This window comes from Rana temporaria, chromosome 5 (assembly GCF_905171775.1).
Source record: "Rana temporaria chromosome 5, aRanTem1.1, whole genome shotgun sequence".
Lineage (NCBI taxonomy): Eukaryota > Metazoa > Chordata > Amphibia > Anura > Ranidae > Rana > Rana temporaria.
In genome coordinates, this window is record NC_053493.1 from 166,901,558 (window position 1) to 166,925,052 (window position 23,495).

The window sequence follows — 23,495 nt, forward strand, 5'->3', positions numbered from 1 at the left end:
ATCGCAGGACACCGGTGGCGATCGGGTCCCGCGGGCGCGGTCACGGAGCTTCGGACCGGGTCGTGGCTGGGCTTCTTAAAGGGGACGTACATGTACGCCCTTGTGCCCAGCCGTGCACAATAAAGAGCAGTGGATGGGCAAATATTAGACATTGAATGCTGCTATAAATGGGGCATCTACTCCTCTGACACAAAATGGAAGAACTTAGATGTATACGGTGGTTCTGCGCTGTTAAACACAGAAAACTATTCTTCCAGTTGCACACTCTACATGTTTCGGTGTTACCCCCTTATTCAGGAGTAAAATAAGTCAGAAAATTATCTATCAAATAACAGATGAAACAAATATGTGATAGAATAACATCAAATATACTGTACATACATAACTTATTACCAACCTTCATGGTATACTGTCATGTATTTATATAGATGAAGATGAGATATGATAACACCCCTCTGTACCATCCTCAACATTAACACTTTAGACCCAAATGAGATGGTCAAATAGGAGCGGAAAATAACCCACATAGCTAGCACCAAAAGTCTGGGCTTCTCAAGGCCAAAATGGGCAATCTCCTGGGCGAGTGCAGGAACCAGGAAGAATGAAGTAGCATAAAACAGCTGTTTCATAAAGAATAAACCATATATTTAAAAAGAGATATGGAAAATTGGAATTAATATTCAAAAAAATCCTAGAGTGGAGATATCTCTCACACTCATGGTTTCCAAAAGGTTAATTCAGAGAACAGAGTACATTCATGATATTAAAAGTCAGGGTACACTGCCCGTACGCATCACTTGCACATTTGCGATACTGCACGACAGTCTATCGAGATGGAAGACACAAGAAGATAGCCATCGGCCCATCCTAACATAGACTAACGATTGCATGCGCCATCTAGTGGACACAACACAAAACGCCAGAAGGATGGGGAATCACACACTCGCCTGAGTTGGACCCCCAGAGGTTCCGTGTCAACCCCAGAGGGTGAGAGCTCCTGTTGATGAGGATCCAAGTCAAGTATTGAGGGGGTACAACTGAAGAAAAAGAGGGGGTGGAAAAATGTATGTAATTCTAAAAATACAGAATTGATTGGGTTAGTTGGATAATACTAACTATAAAGGTTTGATAACAAAGTGTCCAGATACTCTTCCTTTCAATATTTTAATCCTCCAATATCGTGTCTAAAAGTTTGGGTACCGTAAAACCCGAGGGAAAAAAAAAATGGAGTATGATCACTAAGATATTAAAATGAAAAGAAAAAACAGAACTAGAGAATGTATAAGGTGACGGAGATAGAACAGGGGCATTGGGATCATACAGGCAGTCTTATAGGGTCAACACCTATAAAAAAAGGTTTATAGGAGTTCACCTGCCCAAAATGACGGGAAATTTGGATGATGTGAACAACTGAAAGCTGATGGTCTCACGATAGTCAGCCTCAAACTGGATTATCAGAGGAACTGTTTTATGGGTATCCAGGGGGGATAAAAGGCAGAGAGCTTTTCTATCCAATAGTTTTTAGCCCTCAGAATGGCATTGTCACCACCCCTGGGATTGGGGGGATGACTTCAAGTACAAAAAAGGAAATAACTATATCATCAAATCTGTGGTGCAAGCCTATATGTCTGGTGACATGTGTCAATAAAGATGATTTCTCATCCTTAACCCAAGTTCATGTATATATGTAGAAGTGCTATAAATATAAGAAAATTATTTAAATTGGTGCCTTCGTCTCATCAAAATATTGTATGAAAGAAAGATGCTTAGGTGGACTTTAATGGCACCGTAGGAAAAACTGATTCAGTCAGAGATATAGTATAAAGGAATTTTTATTACAAAAGATAGACAAAATTGATGTACAATCAAATAAAAATTATTTTAGTGTGACAATCATGCAATAGCTCATTATAGACATTCTATTGTTACCAATGAAATATCCACTTATCAACAATACAAGGTACAGAGGCTCTACATGTTTTGCGGGAATTTTGTCCCATTAACTATAAATAGAAAGGACATCATTAGTATTCTTATGCATTGTGGATATATAATATAATAGATTACACTTTTTATTTAAAAATGGATGTGCATCCATCCCATGAACCAAGCCCTGTCAACCCCGTGATCTCACCGTGGGTACTGCGCCATAAAAGACCGATAAATGGACCAGGAGGGTGGCCCACCCTGGAGGGCACAGGAACTCACAAAATAACACACAATTCCGATGATAAATTCTAAATAATTAAAATGATTTCATATATATCAATATATTGATACATTCCTCCTGACTTATATATAATAGCCAGGTGAAAAGATATATTCAAGATACAAGTATTCAAATTAATTATACCTCCTATGGAGATATATCCATTTCATCCCAAAAGGCATCAGAAGGTGGTGATATGTAATATTAATCATTAACCCCTCGGTGTATAGGGTGGTCTATAATACAATAAACATGATATCAAATCATATATAACTTTTCATACCCGTTGTTAGGGTCCTGACCAATAATGTGGATATAAATGTTTTACCTGGAAGTTTGAGTGTAAAATACACTCAGGTTTAGATGGAATATTCACTTGGATGGGATTGATTTAGGAGCATTAATGGTGTTCATAGTAGTGCACCTGTGTGTATTACTTGTATCTTGAATATATCTTATCACCTGGCTATTATATATACGGTAAGCCAGGAGGAATGTATCAATATATTGTTATATATGAAATCATTTTATATATTTAGAATGTATCATCGAAATCATGTGTTATTTTGTCTTTTATGGCGCAGTACCCACGGTGAGATCACAGGGTGGCCAGGGCTTGGTTCATGGGATGGATGCACATCCATTTTTAAATAAAAAGTGTAGTCCACAATGTATAATAATAATAATAATGATGTCCTTTCTAGGTTATAGTTCATGTGACTAAATTCCTGCATATCCCTTGACAAATTTATATATGTATCTAGCTCCTGAGGAAGTGGATTCTACGGAATAAAACCGCGAAACATGTAGAGCCTCTGTACCTTATATTATTGATAAGTCGATATTTCATTGGTAACAATAGAATGTCTATAATGAGCTATTGCATGATTGTCACACTAAAATAATGTTTATTTAATTGTACATCAATTTTGTCTATCTTTTGTAATAAAAATTATTTTATACTATATCTCTGACTGAATATCATTTTTTCCTACTGTGCCATTAAAGTCCACTTAAGCCTCTTTCTTTCATACAAGTTCATGTATAGTTTTACCTATATAAAATACCTGGCATTGACAGGTCATCAGGTAAATAACTCCAGCATATTGTCTCGACTGAAACCACTGACCATTTGGTAGACAAATTCCATTGCCCTCAGAAATCCAGGGCCAACGACTACATCTACCGCAACGGTAGGTTTGCCCTAGAAGGGCGAGATACAATCTCCAGGTTCGGTTGGTAGTGGCTGCGAGTCAAGGTGTCTCGTAGTGAAGATGCCCACCTAAATGCAATTTCTGGGGTAGAACGTACGTATTTAGACAATGTATAGTCTTCGGCTAAAAGGTGCCAGTTGTTGGAAATAGATGAGCGCAGGGATCGTTCGTGAGCAGAAAAACAAGTGATAAATTTCACTGTATTTCTCTTTTTGAGGTATCTGAAGTTCAGCTCTAGGTCTTAATCTTGCCTTATTAAAGGCTTTCCTCAATAGAGTTTTAGAATATCCCCTATTGATTGTAAAAGATTGGATTGTCGAAAAATGTCTTCATCAGATGAACAATCCCTGTGAATACGCAGGTATTGTGCATATGGTATGCTTCTGATAAGTGGAGCCGGATGAGAACTGTGGGCATGTAAAATAGTGTTGGCCGAGCTAGGCTTACGATATAGATCAGTTACTATATAACCACTTTCATCAATGCAAATGTAGTAGATCTAAGAATGTGATTTCTACAGTATTGAAAGTATGTGTACATTTCAAATTAAAGTCGTTAGTATTGAGGGCGTCCAAGAAACCCAAAAGTTCTTCTGTAGACCCTGCCCACACAATTAAGAGATCGTTAATGAAACAAAACCAGAACTGTACCTTTGTCAGCCAAGATGCAAATCTTTCATCTGAGAATAGCCACCTCTCCCAGCCTCCCAAATATAGATTGGCATAAGCTGGGGCACAGCACGTGCCCATTGCCACTCCTTGCCTTTGTAAATGGGCTTGATTCATAAAGACAAAATGATTTTGGGTAAGTATAAACTTAAGTAAATCTAAGAAACACTTTATGAGACCAAGTGGTATGGTCCTGCTCTCTTAGAAAGCACTCAATCACCCAGATGCCCCGCTCGTGTGGGATACTTGAGTATAAAGCCTCTATATCCACAGCAACAAGCAGGGCATCCAGCGGAACATGAGTCCCCTCAATATGTCTCAAAAGGTCCTGCGTGTCCCAAATGTATGATGGAAGGCAAGTGACATGTGGCATTAAAAATGAGTCCACATATCTACTAACCTTTTCAGTTAACGACTCATTTCTGGAGATGATCGGTCTACCAGAGGACATTTAGGATTCTTGTGAATCTTAGGAAGGGCATAAAATGTAGCCAATTTTGGAAATTTGGGGATTAGATATTCTAAAGTTTTTTTGATCAATCAACTCTTTCAGATAAGCATTGGTACATAAAATATGTAGTTCATTGGTGTAGACAGGGATTTGTGGTAAATTAATTTTACAATACCATTTGCGTTTTTTTTTTTTAAATGTTCAGGCACATTTTTTGGTATTGAGAGTGGGACATAAGAATGATATTTCCCTCCTTGTCCGAAGGCTTTATTACAATATTGTCACGCGATTGCAGTGACCTCAATGCCTCTTGTTGTTCACTGGAGATATTCGTCTCTAGTCTATGCCACTGTCGAGACTTAGTTTTTAATAGTCAATTGTGAAAAAGCCCATATCTTAGGGGAAGTCAGGAAAATGGCAAGACTTTGGTTTAAAAACAGTACGTTTATAGTCGATAGCAGGGATAGCGACTCTGTCGGGTGCAGCACCAGATGGGGGAACAGGTTCATCAGGATTTCTTTCCTCATAGAGGAGCATGAGGTCCCTGAGGGCTCTAAATTCATCCATCATAAAGCATTTAATTTGTTCAGTGAGATCTTTTTCCAATTTTTTGTTGTTTTGCTCCGAGTCAAACATAAATCTGTAGATCAGTCTTCGGGCAAATAAATATAGATCCTTAATGGTTTTAGATATATTAATGGGTTGGGCTGGGCAAAAACCCAGTCCTAATAATAATATTGATCTTTGTGCCGGACTGAGTTTAACGGTTGTTAGATTTATGATATTGAGCTCAAAATGTGATACCTTTAAATGAAGGCGATACTATAAATAAGGGAAAAAGAAGGGGACACTAATGCCGCGTACACACGATTGGATTTTCCGTCGGAAAAACCTTGAATGGTTTTCCTGACTGAATTTCGCTCAAGCCTGGCTTGCATACACACGGTCACACAAAAGTTCTCAGAACTTTCGTCCGTCAAGAACGCGGTGTACAACACTACGACGAGCTGAGAAAATTAAGTTCAATGCTTCTGAGCATGCGTCAAATTGTTTCCCAGAATGCGTCGGAATTTTACGTGTCGGAATTGCTACAGGTGATCGGATTTTCCGATAGGATTTTTTTCCGTCTGAAAATTTGAGAACCAGCTCTTAATCTTTTGTTGGCAGAAATTCTGACAGCAAAAGTCCGATGGAGCACACACACGGTCATAATTTCCGTTCAAAAGCTCAAATCGGACTTTGGCTGTCGGAATTTCCAATTGTGTGTATGGGGCATAAGACCTACACTACCCCCAAAAAAAACAAAGTGTTTATATACAAATAAATATAATAAATGTTCCAAAAATAATATAGTAGCCAATTTAAAAAAGAGGCCTCTGGGTGTATTATCCACCCTTGTCAAAATGGAAAGACTACTTGTTATGAAAAAGTTATTGTACCATCGTCCTAATGCTAAATAAGAAATTGGAAAAGTGTGGAGGCAAGATGGACTCTCATGGTACAATATGAACTTACAAAAGTCAGTTTAGAAAAAATATAAAAATGTATTATAGAAAAATATACACAATAAAGTGCCTTGAATGAGCAAATATTAGACGTTGGATGCTGCTATAAATGGGGCATCTACTCCTCTGACACAAAATGGAAGAACTTAGATGTATACGGTGGTTCCGCGCTGTTAAACACGAAAAACTATTCTTCCAGTTGCACACTCTACATGTTTCGGTGTTACCCCCTTTTTCAGGAGTAAAATAAGTCCGAAAATTATCTATAAAAAAGCAGATGAAACAAATATGTGATATACTAACATCAAATATACATACATAACTTATTACCAACCTTCATGGTATAGGTATACCTATACCTATACATGGTATAGGTGAAGATGAGATATGATAACACCCCTTTGTACTACCCTCAACATTAACACTTTAGACCCAAATGAGATGGTCAAATAGGAGTGGAAAAGAACTCACTCCCAACAGGACCAGCTTATTTCCCCTTGAAGTAGATGCGTTATCCCTGCATCGATACGCGTTGGGGAGGGGTCAGGATGGCACAACAGGCATCTTGTGTACTGAGGAGGACGCTCGTATCATCCCGATACCATCATTGGTATACACCAGTATAGGCTTTTCATAGAATAGTGCACTGACCCACCAATCTGTGTGAGTACCCCTGAAACGGATTTTGCTTTATTTAATACATGGTTTAAAACTTTATTTGCACTATCGAGTTTTTCCTGTCTCATATATCCCGGATGGTTTATGCTGAGGAACCCAGGTGCCTAACACTATTAAAGAGCCCAGAGGTGGTTCACATGCGTTCTTTGACTTGGCTTAATTGCAAAGTCATACTCTCCAAGGTGAGAATTCATTACCTAAGGGGGGGAGCACCTGAGTGATGACACCTTGGCATGGCTTGAATCACACATTAAGTATTTTTGATTACACAGACTTTACTATCACAGGATCAGTGACGCAGCTGGTTACATAGTTAGTCAGGTTGAAAGAAGGCACAAGTCCATCCAGTTCAACCACAATAAAATAAACAAACAAAATAAAAAACACAATACAATCCCATTCACCCAACTCCATACCCACAATTGATCCAGAGGAAGGCAAAAAAAAACAGCAGAGCATGATCCAATTTGCTACAGCAGGGGAAAAAATTCCTTCCTGATCCCCCAGGAGGCAATCGGATTTACCCTGGATCAACTTTACCTACAAATCTTAGTACTCAGTTATATTCTGTACATTTAGGAAAGAATCCAGGCCTTTCCTAAAGCATTCTACTGAGCTGGCCAGAACCACGTCTGGAGGGAGTCTGTTCCACATTTTCACAGCTCTTACTGTGAAGAAACCTTTCCATATTTGGAGATAAAATCTCTTTTCCTCTAGACGTAAAGAGTGCCCCCTTGTCCTCAGTGTTGACCGTAAAGTGAATAACTCAACACCAAGTTCACTATATGGACCCCTTATATATTTGTACTTGTTGATCATATCCCCCTTATTCTCCTCTTCTCAAGAGTGAATACATTTAGTTCTTCTAATCTTTCCTCATATCTGAGCTCCTCCATGCCTCTTATCAGTTTGCTTGCCCTTCTCTGCACTTTCTCCAGTTCTCCGATATCCTTTTTGAGAACTGGGGCCCAAAACTGAACTGCATATTCCAGATGAGGTCTTACTAATGATTTGTACAGGGGCAAAATTATATCTCTGTCTCTGGAGTCCATACCTCTCTTAATACAAGAAAGGACTTTGCTCGCTTTGGAAACGGCAGCTTGGCATTGCATGCCATTATTGAGCTTATGATCAACTAAAACCCCCAGATCCTTCTCCACTACAGACCCCCCCCCAGTTATACTCCCCCTAGTATGTATGATGCATGCATATTCTTAGCCCCCAAGTGCATAACTTTAAATTTATCAACATTAAACCTCATCTGCCACATAGTCGCCCAATTAGACAGAGCATTGAGGTTGGCTTGTAAATTGGAGACATCCTGTAAGGACGTTATTCCACTGCATAGCTTGGTGTCATCTGCAAAGACAGAAATGTTACTTTTAATCTCAGACCCAATATCATTTATAAAGATATTAAAAAGTAGGGGTCCCGACACTGAACCTTGGGGTACACCACTGATAACCATGGACCATTCAGAGTAAGAATCATTATCCACGACTCTCTGAATTCTGTCTTTTAGCCAGTTTTCTATCCATTTACAAACTGATATATCCAATCCTGTAGACCTTACCTTACACATGAGCCATGTGTGCGGAACTGTATTGAACGCTTTTGCAAAATCCAAGTATACCACGTCCACAGCCACGCCTCTGTCCAAGGTTTTACTTACCTCTTTATAAAAGGAATGAATCCATGCTGTCTGCTGCTTAAATAGTTTTTTTACAGCAAGAACTCATCCATGTGGTCTTTTATTAAACGTTCCAGTATCTTCCCAACTATAGAAGTTAAACTAACAGGTCTATAGTTACTTGGTAAAGACTTTGTTCCCTTTTTAAATATGGGCACTACATTGGCCCTGCGCCAATCCAGTGGTACTATTCCTGTCATTAATGAGTCCCTAAATATTAGATACAGTGGCTTTGAAATTACAAAGCTCAATTCTTTTAGGATCCGTGGGTGGATGCCATCTGGTCCAGGTGCTTCATCCACCTTTATTCTGTCTAAATATTTCTGGACCATATCACTTTTGAGCCATTGTGGATTTGAGGCTGTGTCACTACCACCCCCATTATGGACATGAGCTCCCCCATGCTTCATTGTATACACAGAGCTGAAGAAAGAATTTAATAAATTTGTCTTCTCTTTGTCCTCAGTCACCCACTCTAGATTTTTTTGTAAGGGACCTACAAGCTCAGACTTCACCTTTTTACTATTAATATATTTAAAGTGGAGTTTCCATCCCAATTTTTGTTTTCATTATTGTGCTCATTAGACCTAAAAAAGTAAAAAAAAAAAAAAATGTGTTTACTCATCTGGAAATGCCTGTTGCTATGCGGTCCCACGAAATCTGCCTTTGAAATCACCTAGGATTCTGACATCATCTCCCTCTAATGCTCCTGGGAAATGTATGTCATAATTTCCCAGGATGCAGTGCGCTGTCCAATTATCACTCCCCATCCAAGACTTCCAGGAAGTAAGTGCTTGTAGGCTTTACAATGCCCAAAAGCAAAATGACAACGGTGTAGACATAGTTTTATAAACAATCTTTTTTGAATATCGGCGGATCGGCGGCGGATTGTAAAATAGTAAGTGACCGGATTTATATTATAAAAACGCAGGATAAAATGACATACATTAATTTTGAATTTTTGCATCCTTGATTTCCTTTTTACATATCCTGTTATATTCTTTGTAACATTTAAACGACACTAGTGTTCCTTCATTTTTATATGTTTTAAAAGCCATTTTCTTATTGTTTATAGCTTTTTTAACTTTGACCGTGAGCCACATTTTTAGCCTTTTAAACTTATTGCCCATGGGAATATACTTTGCAGTGAGGTTCCAAACAGTCTTTTTGAAGAATTCCCATTTCTGTTCTGTGTCCATCGGTGCCAATATTCCCTCCCAGTCCTGGAGAGCAGCCCTCATCCTTGGAAAATTTGCTCTCTTGAAATTGAGTGTTTTTATCTTTCCTGTATGTATTTCTTGCTTATAGTTAACATTAAATGAAATCATGTTATGATCACTGCTACCCAGGTGTTTGTCTGAACATTAGTAATAAGCTCTGCATGGTTTGAGATTACCAGGTCCAACAGAGCATTATTCCTAGTTGGGGCCTCAATAAACTGGACCATAAAATTGTCCTGCAATAGGTTTTACATTTTTGTCCTTTAACTGTCCCAGCAATGCCATTATTCCAGTCAATTTCTGGGTAGTTAAAATCCCCCATTATTATCACCGTCCCAGCCCTTGCAGCCCTTTCCATCTGTCGCTTTAACTGACAATTGCACAATAAAATTGGCATCCTTTTTTTCCCACAAATAGAATTTTCTTTTGGTAGTATTTGATCACCTCTGTGGTTTTTATTTTTTGTGCTATAAACAAAAATAGAGCGACAATTTTGAAAAAAATGCAATATTTTTTTCTTTTTGCTATAATAAATATCCCCCAAAAATATATAAAAAAACATTTTTTTCCTAAGTTTAGGCCGATGCGTATTCTTCTACATATTTTTGGTAAAAAAATAGCAATAAGCGTTTATTGATTGTTTGCGCAAAAGTTATAGCGTCTACAAAATAGGGGATAGTTTTATGGCATTTTTATTAATATTCTTTTTTTACTAGTAAAAAAAGGCGTGTGACATCACTGATCATCGTTCCCTATGACAGGGAACAGATGATCAGTGACACTCTCACTAGGAAGCACGGCGAAAGGTTTGTTTACACTTACTTCTCCCCGTTCTTCAGCTCTGTGACCCAATCGCGGGACACCGGTGTCGATTGGGTCCGTGGGTGCGGTCACGGAGCCCAGGACCGGATCGCGATCACAACTCACGGCTGTGATCTTAAAGGGGAATGTACCTGTACCTTGTGCCCAGCCATGCCATTCTGCCGACGTACACCGGCGTGCGGCAGTCCTTAAGTGGTTAAAATAGACAGTTATGCACCAAGCACTTTAATTATGTTTTTTACCCTATAATATACAGTATTAATATTTATATATTTTTACGTATTCATTATTTTATTTTTGGATTAAGTATAAATTATTTACTTTGCACTGCTTATTTATATTTAGCGCAGCATATATATAGTTTTATTATTATGTTGTGGGGATGCATTTCTTCAGTAGGGACAGGAAAGCTGGTCAGAGTTGATGGGAAGATTAATGGAGCCAAATACAGGGAAAACATGTTTGAGTCTGCAAAAGACTTGAAACTGGGGCGGAGGTTCACCATCCAGAAGGATAACGATCCTAAACATACAGCCAGAGCTAAAATGGAATGGTTTAGATCAAAGCATATTCATGTGTTAGAATGGCCCCGGCTAAGTCAAGACCTAAATCCAATTGAGAATCTGTGGCAAGACTTGAAAATTGCTGTTCACAGACACTCTCCATCCAATCTGACAGAGCCTGAGCTGTTTTGCAAAGAAGAATTGTCAAAAATGTTACTCTCTAGGTGTGCAAAGCTAGTAGAGACATACCCAAAAAGACTTGCAGCTGTATTTGCAGCGAAAGTTGATTCTACAAAGTAATGAGGGGGGATGAATACAAATGCATGCTACACTTTTCAGATATATATTTGTAAAAAAAAAAAATGAAAATCATTTATCATTTTCCTTCTACTTCACAATTCACTTTGTGTTGGTCTATTAAATAAAATTATGTTGTGTTTATGTGCACTAATAATGATTTTAGTGTATTTTTAGCAAAAATATTGTTTTAATAAACATTCGCGCAAATATCGTGCTGCCTTAAAAATCAGTAGCATCTTTTTTTTATTCTACTGGCCATGTTCTTTCCGAAAATGTATGGTTTGGGGAGTCTTTTGTGAAAAAGGCAAATCAGATTTTCTAAAACCTTTTGATTTTTACTATTTTAAAAAGGCGCAATTTAAAATTTACAAATATTTGTTATTTTTTAACTCAATACAGGTTAAGCTTTTATATTTAGTAGGAATTTAGAAGGAATTTTGTAAAATTTGCATCTGCTAATAATGATTTTAGTGTATTTCCAGCAAAAATATTGCTTTGGTAAACATTTGCGCTAATATCGTGGGGACTTAAAAATCAATAGCACCTACTTTTTATTCTACTGGTCCTAGGCTTTCATAAAATATATGGTTTGAGGGGTCTTTCACAAATTCTGAATATTGTAAAGCAAAAATTAAAACCTTCACATTTTTTGAGAAATTTGTATATTTACATTTTTGCGTACGTATTTTAACCATTTTTCAAAAAGGCGTAATGTAAAAACTACAAGTATTTGTTATGTATTAACTCCATACAGGTAAAGCTCTTATATTTAGCAGGAATTTTGTAAAATTAGCTGTGTTTTTATCTGTTTATAATAGTTTTAGTGTATTTTTAGCAAAAAATATTGGTTTGATAAACATTTGCGCAAATACTGCAGGGTCTAAAAAATCAGTAGCACCTTCCTTTTATTCTAGAGGTAATATGCTTTCAGAAAATATATGGTCTTGTGGGTTTTTAACAAATTCTGAAAGCTGTAAGGGAAAAATAAAAACATTCAGATTTTTTGTGAAATTTTGCAAAAAGGCGCAATGTGTAAATTACATTTTTTGTTGTTTATTGACTTTTGTCAAATTTGCTGTGTTTTTATATGCTTATAATTGTTTTAGTGTATTTTTAGCAAACATATTGGGGGTTATTTACGAAAGGCAAATGCACTTTGCACTACAAGTGCAAACTACAATTTCAAAGTGCACTTGAAATTGCACTGAAAGTGCACTTGGAAGTGCAGTCGCTGTAAATCCGAGGGGTAGATCTGAAATGAGGGGAAGCTCTGCTGATTTTATCATCTAATCATGTCAAAACTAAAATGCTGTTTTTTTTATTTTCCTTGCATGTCCCCCCTCATTTTTACAGTGACTGCACTTGAAAGTGCACTTGTAGTGCAAAGTGAATTTGCCTTTTGTAAATAACCCTGTGTGTGTGTGTGTGTGTGTGTGTGTGTGTGTGTGTATATATAATACTGAATTGTAAAAAAAATAGTAAGACCCCTTTCACATGGAGCAGACTCTGTCCACTAATCCCCGCTGAGCAGGACCGTGTGCGCTTCACAGATGCAGAGCAGACACAGCCCACTGTTCTCTATAGGGCAGTCAGACGGAAATGGGCTGCATGTCCATTTCCATCCGATGCCATCTCAGCCGATCTACTAGATAGATACAGGCAGGTGTAAACAGACACATGTCCATTTACATCAGCCTCTCTATAGAGAACAATGAGTGGTCCGATCGGGCCCGCCTGAAAAACGGACAGGTGGACCCGATCGGTCTGCTCGTGTGAAAGGAGCCTAAGGCTTTGTTCACACAGGGCATAAATAGCGTACACTCCTGCAAGACCATGTTTACCTGTGCAGAGATGCACAGGTGTTCTGTGCATCCCTGTGCAGACAGCAACTGCGCGAATAGAGCCATTGCTCCTAATTTGACACTCGGTCCTTCCTCTGTGGCATGGAGACGAGTGAGGGGAAGATGGCCCCCACCTGTCCCCATACCATTGCAGGGCAGAAGCGATGTCACTTCCGTCCAATGCTCTTTTTTATGATATTTTATTTATTTTATTTTTTTTATTGCATTTTAGTGTAAATATAAGACCTGAGGTCTTTTTGACCACAGATCTCATAATTAAGAGGTCCTGTCATGATTTTTTTCTATTACAAGGGATGTTTACATTCCTTGTGATAGGAAAAAAAGTGACAACATTTTTTTTTAAAAGAACAGTTTAAAAATAAAAAGGTAAAATAAGAAAAAAAAATTAGCAGGAATTTAGCAGGCATTTTATAAATTTTGCCATGTACGAGTCCACTATTATTGACTTTAGTAATTTTTTAGCAAAAACATTGTTTTGGTAAACATTGTGCAAATATCGCAGGGCCTTAAAAATCAGTAGCACCTTCCTTTTATTCTCCTGGTCCTATGCTTTTAGAAAATGTATTGTTTGGGGAGTCTTTTACAAACATTGAAAGCTGTAAGGGAAAAATGAAAACCTCACGATTTTTGGCGAAATTTGTTTATTTATAGTTTTGGGTACGTAAAATTGTCACAATTTTCACCAAAAAAAGTGCAATTTAAAATGTACAAATATGTGTTATTTATTAACTCAGTACAGGTTACACTTTTATATTTAGTAAGAACTAGCTGAATACCCGGCGTTGCCCGGTCTTCCTATCTTAACCTTTTGGGGAGGAAAATCATAGTAATATAAATATACCCATCTTTTATATAAGGGTGTAGGTAAGGGTTAATTTAACTGTCATATATTTTTATTTGGCATATAAGTAATATGTGTACCAGGTATTATTGAAATATCTCCAGGCGTACAGAAGTTATGTGGGAACATACATTTCCCATTGATTTGCATGGGACTTTAAACAAAAACCCCGACCCTCACAAATGGGGGTAGTTAAGGGATAAATGAACTATCCTATAGTTTAAGTGGACATATAAGTAACATGTGACCAAGTGTTATCGAAATATGTACAGCCGTTTGGAAGTTATGAAGTAACATGTATTTCCCATAGAGTTGAATGGGACTTTAAAGAAAAACCCAGACCATGGCAAATGGGGGTGGGTAAGGGTTAAACCACCTATCCTATGTTTGTTGCTGACATATAAGTAACATGTGTGCCAAGTTTCATGTTAATATCTTTAGCCGTTTGGACATGATGCTGGAACATACATACACACACACACACACACACACACACACACGTTGAGTTTTATATATATAGATTTACTGTAGCAGGAATTGTGTAACATTTGCTGTGTTTGTATCTGCTTATAATAATTTTAGTGTATTTCTAGCAAACATTTTGCTTTGGTAAACATTTGCGCAAATATCGCGGGGCCCTAAAAATCAGTAGCATTGTTTCATTTATTCTACTGGTCCTATGCTTTCAGAAAATATATGGTTTGAGGGGTCTTTTACAAACTCTAAAGCCTCGTACACGCGCTCGGTTTACTCGGCAAGAAAACTGCTGGCAGAGATTTCTTGCCAAGTATACCATGCGTGTGTACGAAGCTTTCAGGTTTCTCATGAAGAAAACTGCCTAAAATCTTGACGAGAAAAATAGAGAACCTGCTCTCTATTTTCTCGTCGTGATTCTCGGCAGTATTTTCCTGCCGAGAAACCCGAGAGTGTGTATACTTACCTGTCGTCGTTGAAACCCGCGCATGCTCGAAATGACTTTAACGCATGCGCGGTAGCTTTCTCGGCATAGGTAGGGTGCAGCAAGATGGCGGCGACGGCATCGAATGTGACGAGCGCATGCTCGTCGTACGTGATGACGTCACCAGTTCTTTTGAATGGAGTGTCTGTACACTCGGGCGGCAAGAGATTCTTGCCAAGAATCTCGTCAGGAAAAACAATGTTTTTTTTTCCTGACGACATTCTGGCCTGTGTGTACAGGGCTTAAAAGCTTTAAGGGGAAAAATTAAAACCTTCAAATTCTTTTTTTAAAAATGTGGTTATTTACATTTTTGCATACATTCAATTTTCGCAATTTTTGCAAAAAGTCGTCATTTAAAAATTAAAAATATTTGTTACTTATTTATACAGGCTAAGCTTTTATATTTAGTAGGAATTTTGTAAAATGTGCTGTGTTTTTATCTGCTAATAATTATTTTATTGTATGTTTAGCGAAAATAATGTTTTGATAAACATTTGCACAAATAGTATTGTGCCCTAAAAATCATTAGCACCTTATTTGTATTGTACTGGTCATGTGCTTTCAGAAAATATATGGTTTGGGGGTCTTTTACAAGCTCTGAAAGCTGTAAAGGAAAAATAAAAAAACTATGGAAAAATTGCTAAATGGTCTGGCCAGCTAGATTTAAAAGTAGAGCACAGGGTCTGGCAGCAAAAAGGTTAAAGTGAATTCATTGCTAAAGAAAATGTTTAAATGCAAACCATACCTATAAAAGAAGATGTGATATCCTCACTTTTTTTCTGCTCTGCTCAGAATCTTCTGCTTGTGATCCAATGGATAACCAACACTTCCAGGAGTCTTGATCTCCTGGGTTCTCTAAGGCACGCTCGGTTAAACCGATGAGAATGGTCTGATGGACCGTTTTCATCGTTCCAAACCGATCGTGTGTGGGCGCCATCGGTTATTTAACCATCGGTTAAAAAAAAGCCAACTTGTTTTAAATTTAACCTATGGATTCCTAACCGATGGGAAAAAAACGATCGTTAATAGGCACAACCATCGGTTAAAAATCCATGCATGCTCAGAATCAAGTCGACGCATGCTTGGAAGCATTGAACTTTGTTTTTTTCAGCACGTCGTCGTGTTTTACGTCACCGCGTTCTGACACAATCGTTTTTTTAACCGATGGTGTGTAGGCATGACGGACCATCAGTCAGCTTCATCGGTTAACCGATGAAAACGGTCCATCGGTCCGTTCTCATCGGATAGACCGATCGTGTGTACAGGGCTTTAGAGGTCAGCATTGGTTTGTGAGAGCTGCAGGGGGCCCAGGAGATGCCAGAAATATCTTTTATTAGTGCTTATTTTAACAGAACATTTCTCAGAGCAGAATTTGTCAGCTCAGACAACAGGAAAGTTGAGCATGTCCCATCTTTTTTTTTTTTACAGGTATGGATTGCTTTAAACCTTTTCTATGGCCCTTTAACAGTAAAGGGGCAACTATCTTTGTAGTATATGGTTACACTACTGGGAACATTTGCTTTGCTAGGTCATGTTATCTGTCCTTTTACATACATTGGCCCAGATTCAGTAAGCAATTGCGCCTGCGTAACCATAGTTACGCAGCGCAATTGCTGACTTGCGCCGGCGTAACGAGTTCTCCTGATTCAGAGAAATCGTTACGCCGACTGCAGCCTAAAATCTGCGTGGCATAAGGCTCTTATGCCACGCAGATTTTAGGCTGCATTCTTGCGTTGTCCGCTAGGGGGCGCTCCCATTGTGGTCAGCGTATAGTATGCAAATTGCATACTTACGCCGATTCACAATGTTGCGCGGGCCCTGTGTACGCAAGTTACTGAGTTTCCGTACGGCGTCTTTAGCGTAAGACTGCCCCTTTCTAATAGTAGGGGCAGCCAATGCTAAAGTATACCCTCCGTTCCCACGTCGTGAAATTTGAATTTCACGCCGTTTGCGTAAGTGATACGTGAATGGCGCTGGACGCCATTCACGTTCACTTTGAAGCAAATGACGTCCTTGCGACGTCATTTGCCGCAATGCACGTCGGGAACGTTTCCCGCCGGAGCATGCGCTTTACGATCGGCGCGGGAACATTTACATTGCGCGCGCTTACGCCAGGCAATTTTGCCGGCGGGCCCTCGCAATTTACGGAGCTACTGCTCCGTGAATCGAGGGCAGCGCAAAATATTTGCGGGGGCGCAGGGCAAAATCGTTGCCCTGCGCCTCCGCAAATAGAGCGCAGATCTCTTTGAATCCGGGCCACTGTTTATAGGGCTTGTAATATATTGTTATATACATACAGTTTTCGTAAGGAATACACAAAGTTTAAACATAACCATTAAATCTAGCAAAGAGGGTTATGAATGTGTAGGGTTCACAGTTGCGCAAGTAAAATTTTGTTAAAGAGTATTTACTTTTTTCCCTTGCAGGATCTTTATTATCAGTCTTACTCACAGGTTGGTGTGATGTTTGCATCCATTCCTAATTTTAATGATTTTTACATTGAACTTGATGGCAATAATATGGGAGTGGAATGTTTACGACTTTTAAATGAAATTATTGCTGATTTTGATGAGGTAAGATTTATTCTATGAAATATTTTGACTCTCTCTCTCTCTCTCTCTCTCTCTCTCTAATATATATATATATATATATATATATATATATATATATATATATATATATTCAGTGCTTTAAAAATGCATATTTTGTGTTCAGGGACAGATTTATGTGGGCATCAGGGCTGACAGGTGCAAATAATGGGTCTTTTTAAGGATCTTCATATTGATGATGAGTAAAGCTAGGGCTACATTTATGATTTTTAATCTTGGAGACTGAAAAAATCTACTACCGTAGTTCAGAACTCACTCTAATGCTACTAAGCTTATGGAGTAGAAGAATGGATTGAAATTCGGACGGTTCAGCAAAGGCCAGCCTGTCTTTTTTTTATACTTGATTAGTGCTGCTGGTTAAATCTGGCAACACTGATCATTGTATTCAGGCAGCAGGAAAATATCCCCGCTGTCAGAATACAATAGTTCCAAGGGGGGGTTCCCCAATAAACGCTGAGTGTGTTTATTGTGGAATCAAATCATTTTTATTTTATTTTTTTCATTCAACACACTGGTTGAGCAAAAAAAAAACATTATCTACATCCTACCTAAGCCTAGTTCCACATTGCCCATTGCGGATCTGCTACTGAGAGATTTACCGGTAGTTGACCATTATCTCATTAGCATTAAATTGGTTTTACTGTGTTGCTAATGAGGTGATGGACATAATGGTGCTACTGTTAAGCCCTGTATACACGGGCCAGAATCTCGGCAGGAAAAAACCCTAATTTTTCCTGACAAGATTCTTGGCAAGAATCTCTTGCAGCCTGATTGTACAGACACTCCTTTCAAAAGAACCGCGGTTCTTTTGGAAGGCAAGAACGCGGTGGCATCATCGCCTACAATCAGCATGCGCTCATCACATTCGATGATGTCACCGCCATCTTGCTACACCCTACCTATGCCTAGGAAGCTACCGCGCATTCATCTTAGGCATTTCAAGCATGCGCGGGTTTCCACGGCGACAGGTAAGTATACACACTCTCGGGTTTCTCGGCAGGAAAACTGTTTTCTATTTTTCTTGTCGAGAAACCTGAAAGCCTCGTACAAATGCTCGGTTTACTCGGCAAAAAAGCTCTGCCAGCAGTTTTCTTGCTGGTTCTTGCCGAGTAAACCGAGCGTGTGTACGACTGTGGAAAAATGTATGATACTGCCCTGTCAGTTGAAACAATCCTATACTTGATTGGATAATGAACAAAATTCTCCAATTAAAATGTAAGACACACACAATAAAGACCTATAATTAATAAAAGCTGCGCAAAAATATTGTGCTCGATGTTACTAAACTGAAAAATGTACAAAAAATTAACACCAACAAATGTGTGAAAAATATAAAAATTACGGTAAGTGCAATAATATATTGAATAAAATGCACTGTGTATCAAATTAAATGACAGCAATCACTAAATGGAAATAGAAAACAAATGATTCAAATAGTCCCACTGTGAGATAGAAATCAAGCAAACTTCATAGTTGAAACGATGGATGCCAATGTATCAATAACATGGAGTCTTCCTAGGGATAATCTGGTGACATCAAACCGCAAATCACCCAAGAACAGTGCTGTTAGGATAGAAAAGGGATCATCCACCTCCAAAACAATTGCCACTTACCAGAAACTAAGATCCCTGTAAGAGATCTAAGTTCACAAGATCGCCTGTATACCAGTCTGGGTCTCTGTATGCCACTGACAGATGTCTGCAATCAATCCAAATATATCCCCAGTTCCTCTCACAGGATAAGCACTATAGTGATGACCCATTGAGAAAGGATAGAAACCAACATAGCGTAACCCAATAAAAATGTATTATAAAAAATTTAAATAACACTTACAAAAGTGAAGATAAATTTGCGTGTGACAATGTAGTAGCCGGCCAGCTCTCACAGCCCGTTCCTATCTGGGACAATGCATTAAGTGTCGTCAAACTTGACTTTGTTTCGTCAAACGTGACTTCGTCCAGGGGCCCCTGGACGAAGTCAAGTTTGACAAAATGACGTAGGGAGGAGCCGGCGTGCTGACGTCACCATTACACTTAGCGCATTGTCCCAGATAATAACGGGCTGTGAGAGCTGGCCGGGTACTACATTGTCACATGCAAATTTATCTTCACTTTTGTAAGTGTTATTTTAATTTTTTATAATACATTTTTATTGGGTTACGCTATGTTGGTTTCTATCCTTTCTCAATAGGTCATCACTACATTGCTTATCCTGTGAGAGGAACTGGGGATATATTTGGATTGATTGCAGACATCTGTCAGCGGCATACAGAGACCCAGGCTGGGATACAGGCTATCTTGTGAACTTAGATCTCTTACAGGGACCTTAGTATCTGGTAAGCGGCAGTTGTTTTGGAGGTGGAGGATGCCTTTTCTATCCTAACAACACTGTTCTTGGGTGATTCGCGGTTTGATGTCACCAGATTATCCCTAGGAAGACTCCATGTTATTGATATATTGGCATCCATCGTTTCAACTATGAAGTTTGCTTGATTTCCATCTCACAGTGGGACTATTTGAATCATTTGTTTTCTATTTCCATTTAGTGATTGGCGTCATTTATTTGATACACGGTGCATTTTATTCAATATATTATTGCACTTAATTTTAATATTTTTCACACATTTGTTGGTGTTCATTTTTGCACATTTTTCAGTTTAGTAACATTGAGCACAATATTTTTGCGTGGGTTTTATTAATTATAGAGCATGTGTACGAGGCTTAAGGCCTACCTCGCTAAGGCATCTACCTGTCTTTGTTAATTGTTATTATTTGGTGTATGCCTGTCTTTCAGAAAATGTTAGTGTGTGCTGTTGTCAGATTATTTTAGTTTATATACTGTATACCTATATGTATGTTTATATTTTATGTCTATATATTTTTATAGCACTATGTTAATGCACAGTTCAGATGTATTATGAATTATAAAAAATAATGCATTTATTTCACAACATATAACAGTTTATAACGTTGGCCTAGGTTCTGTGGTTTTTATATTTCTGTTTTTACATGATTATTGTATGTACTCCTAAGCGCTTTATGTTTTGCAGCTTTTATGTGTATTATATCAAATATAATACATATATAAAAATACAAAGACTTATGTCTCTGTATCGGACATACAGTAAATAGATAAATATATACTGTACATCTAATGGTGACATGTATACAGTGCCTTGAAAAAGTATTCATAACATTTAAAGATTTACACATTTTAGCATGTTACAACCAAAAACATAAACGTATTTTGTTGGGATTTTATGTGATAGAACAACACAAAGTGGCACATAATTGTGAAGTGGAAGTAAAATGATAAATGGTTTTAATTTTTTTTTTACAAATATCTGAGAAGTGTGGCATGCATTTGTATTCAGCCCCCTTTTACTCTGATACCCCTAACTAAAATCTAGTGAATCCAATTGCCTTCAGAAGTCACCTAATTAGTAAATAGAGTCCACCTGTGTGTAATTTAAAATCAGTATAAATACAGCTTATCTGTGAAGCCCTTAGACCCCTTTCACACTAAAAATAGCGCCTACAAAGAGCCCTGAAAGAGCCGCTGCTGTCTGGGTGAATCGTCTGTAAAGCGCCGCTATTTTTATCAGCGCTTTATCGTCAATTTCGGAGCTTTCACACTGGAGCGGTGCGCTATCAGGACGCTAAAAAAAGTCCTGCTAGCAGCATCTTTGGAGCAGTGAAGGAGCGGTGTGTATACCGCTCCTCCACCGCTCCTGTCCATTGAAATGAATGGGCACCGCGGTTATACCGCCCGCAAAGCGCCACTGCAGTGGTGCTTCGTGGTGGTTTTAACCCTTTCTTGGGCCGCTAGTGGGGGGGGGTTAAGTACCCCACTGGCGGCTGAATAATGCCACGAAATTGACGATAAAGCGCTTATAAAAAGAGCGGCGCTTTACCGCCGATTCACCCACCACCCCAGTGTAAAAGGGGCCTTAGTGAAGGACCTTAGTGAACAAACAGGCCAAAAAAACATAGCAGACAGGTCAGGGATAAAGTTGTGGAGAATTTTAGGTTAGGTTATAAAAAATATCCCAAGCTTTGAACATCTCATGGTGCATCTCACGGACAACTATTAGTCATACACGCCACAAATCTGGTCTTTATGGAAGAGTGGCAAGAAGAAAGCCATTGTTTAAAGAAAGCCATAAGAAGTCCCATTTGCAGTTTGCAAGAAGCCATGTCGGGGACACAGAAAACATGTGGAAGAAGGTGCTCTGGTCAGATGAGACCAAAATGTTACTTTTTGGCCTAAAAGCAAAACGCTATGTGTGGCAGAAAACTAACACTGCACATCACCCTGAACACACCATCCCCACCGTGAAATATGATGGTGGCAGCATCATGTTGTGGGGATACTTTTCTTATAAATATTAGAAAAAAAACTGTTATGCATTGTACACACGATCGAAATTTCCGATGGAAAAAGTAAGACAGACTTTTTCCATCGGATATTCCGATCGTGTGTAGCCCCATCTGAGTTTTTTCATCTGAAATTCCAATGAATTCCATCGGAATTTAGATATAGAACATGTTCTATTTTTCTTCCGATAGAACTCCGATGTGATTTGGCCGGGCAAAAGCCCAATCATGTGTAAGCGGCATTAGAGTCTGCAAAAGACTTTAGACTGGGGAAGAGGGCTGGAAGCATTATGACAAGGACCCTAAACATACAGCCAGAGTTACAATGCAATGGTTTAGATCAAAGAATATTCATGTGTTAGTCAAAGTTCAGACCTAAATACAATTAAGAATCTGTGACAAGACTTAAAAATTGATGTTCACAGATGCTCCCCATCCAATTATACACAGCTTGAGCTATTTTGCAAAGAAGAATGGGCAAAAATGTCACTCTCTAGATGTGCAAAGCTGGTAGAGACATCCCCAAAAAGACGTGCAGCTGTAATTTTTTGTGAGAGTTTTGACTCTGGGGGGCTGAATACAAATGCACGCCACACTTTTCAGATATTTATTTGTAAGAAATTTAGAAAAACGTTTATTAATTTCCTTCCACAATTATGTGCCACTTATTATGTCTATCACATAAAATCCCAATAAAAAACATTTACTTTTTTGGTTGTAACATGACAAAATGTGAAAAATTTCAAGAAATAAGGATACTTTTTTAAGGCACTGTATATAGCACAAAACAATTCTCTATTCTCTATTTTGCAAGTATTCGATATTAGGAAAAACACAGTTCTGGACCCTATTTAGAGCTTAGTCTGAGGTTTAAGGTAAAAACATGTGTTACATAATAGCAGATGTACAGTTTGTATGTTGCTCAGATCGTAAAAATTGCTCATGTTACAGACATACTGCATATAAACAAAACTATAGGGGTTATTTACTAAATGCAAATTCACTTTGCACTACAAGTGCAAACTGCACTTGAAATTGCACTGAAAGTGCACTTGGAAGTCCAGTCGCTGTAGATCCGAGGGGGACATGCAAGGAAAATAAAAAACAGCATTTTAGCTTGCACATGATTGGATGATAAAATCAGCAGAGCGTCCCCTTATTTCAGATGTACCCCTCAGATTTACAGCGACTGCACTTCCAAGAGCACTTTCAGTGCAATTTCAAGTGCACTTTGCACTTGTAGTTTGTAGTGCAGAGTGGATTTGCCTTTTGTAAAATAACTCCCTATGTCTGGACATCTGCCAAAAACTGTATTTTTTTAATATGTAAAAAAGAGAATAGTATATTTTATTACTGTCCACATAATTTTACTTTTACTGTAATTCATCACATTTATATTAAACATATGATGGCAGTATAAGATTTATTAGGTTTACTTTGTTACAGCTCATGGAAAAAGAATGCTACAGAGACATTGAAAAAATCAAGACAATTGGAAGTACATACATGGCAGCTGTAGGACTGGTTCCAACAACAGGAACAAAGGTAAAATAATATTTATAAAATGTATAGGTTAGTGTATTTTTTAT

At 38.3% G+C, this 23,495-nt stretch overlaps 1 protein-coding gene across 1 annotated transcript in view; it reads left to right on the plus strand.

Moving 5' to 3' along the window:
• ADCY1 (adenylate cyclase 1) overlaps positions 1 to 23,495 on the plus strand; it is a 536,332-nt gene that overhangs the window by 486,269 nt on the left and 26,568 nt on the right. Inside the window, exons 16-17 of the mRNA XM_040353333.1 lie at positions 17,348 to 17,494; positions 23,353 to 23,451. Coding sequence (XP_040209267.1) covers positions 17,348 to 17,494; positions 23,353 to 23,451 — 246 coding nt within the window. The remainder of the gene's footprint in view (positions 1 to 17,347; positions 17,495 to 23,352; positions 23,452 to 23,495) is intronic.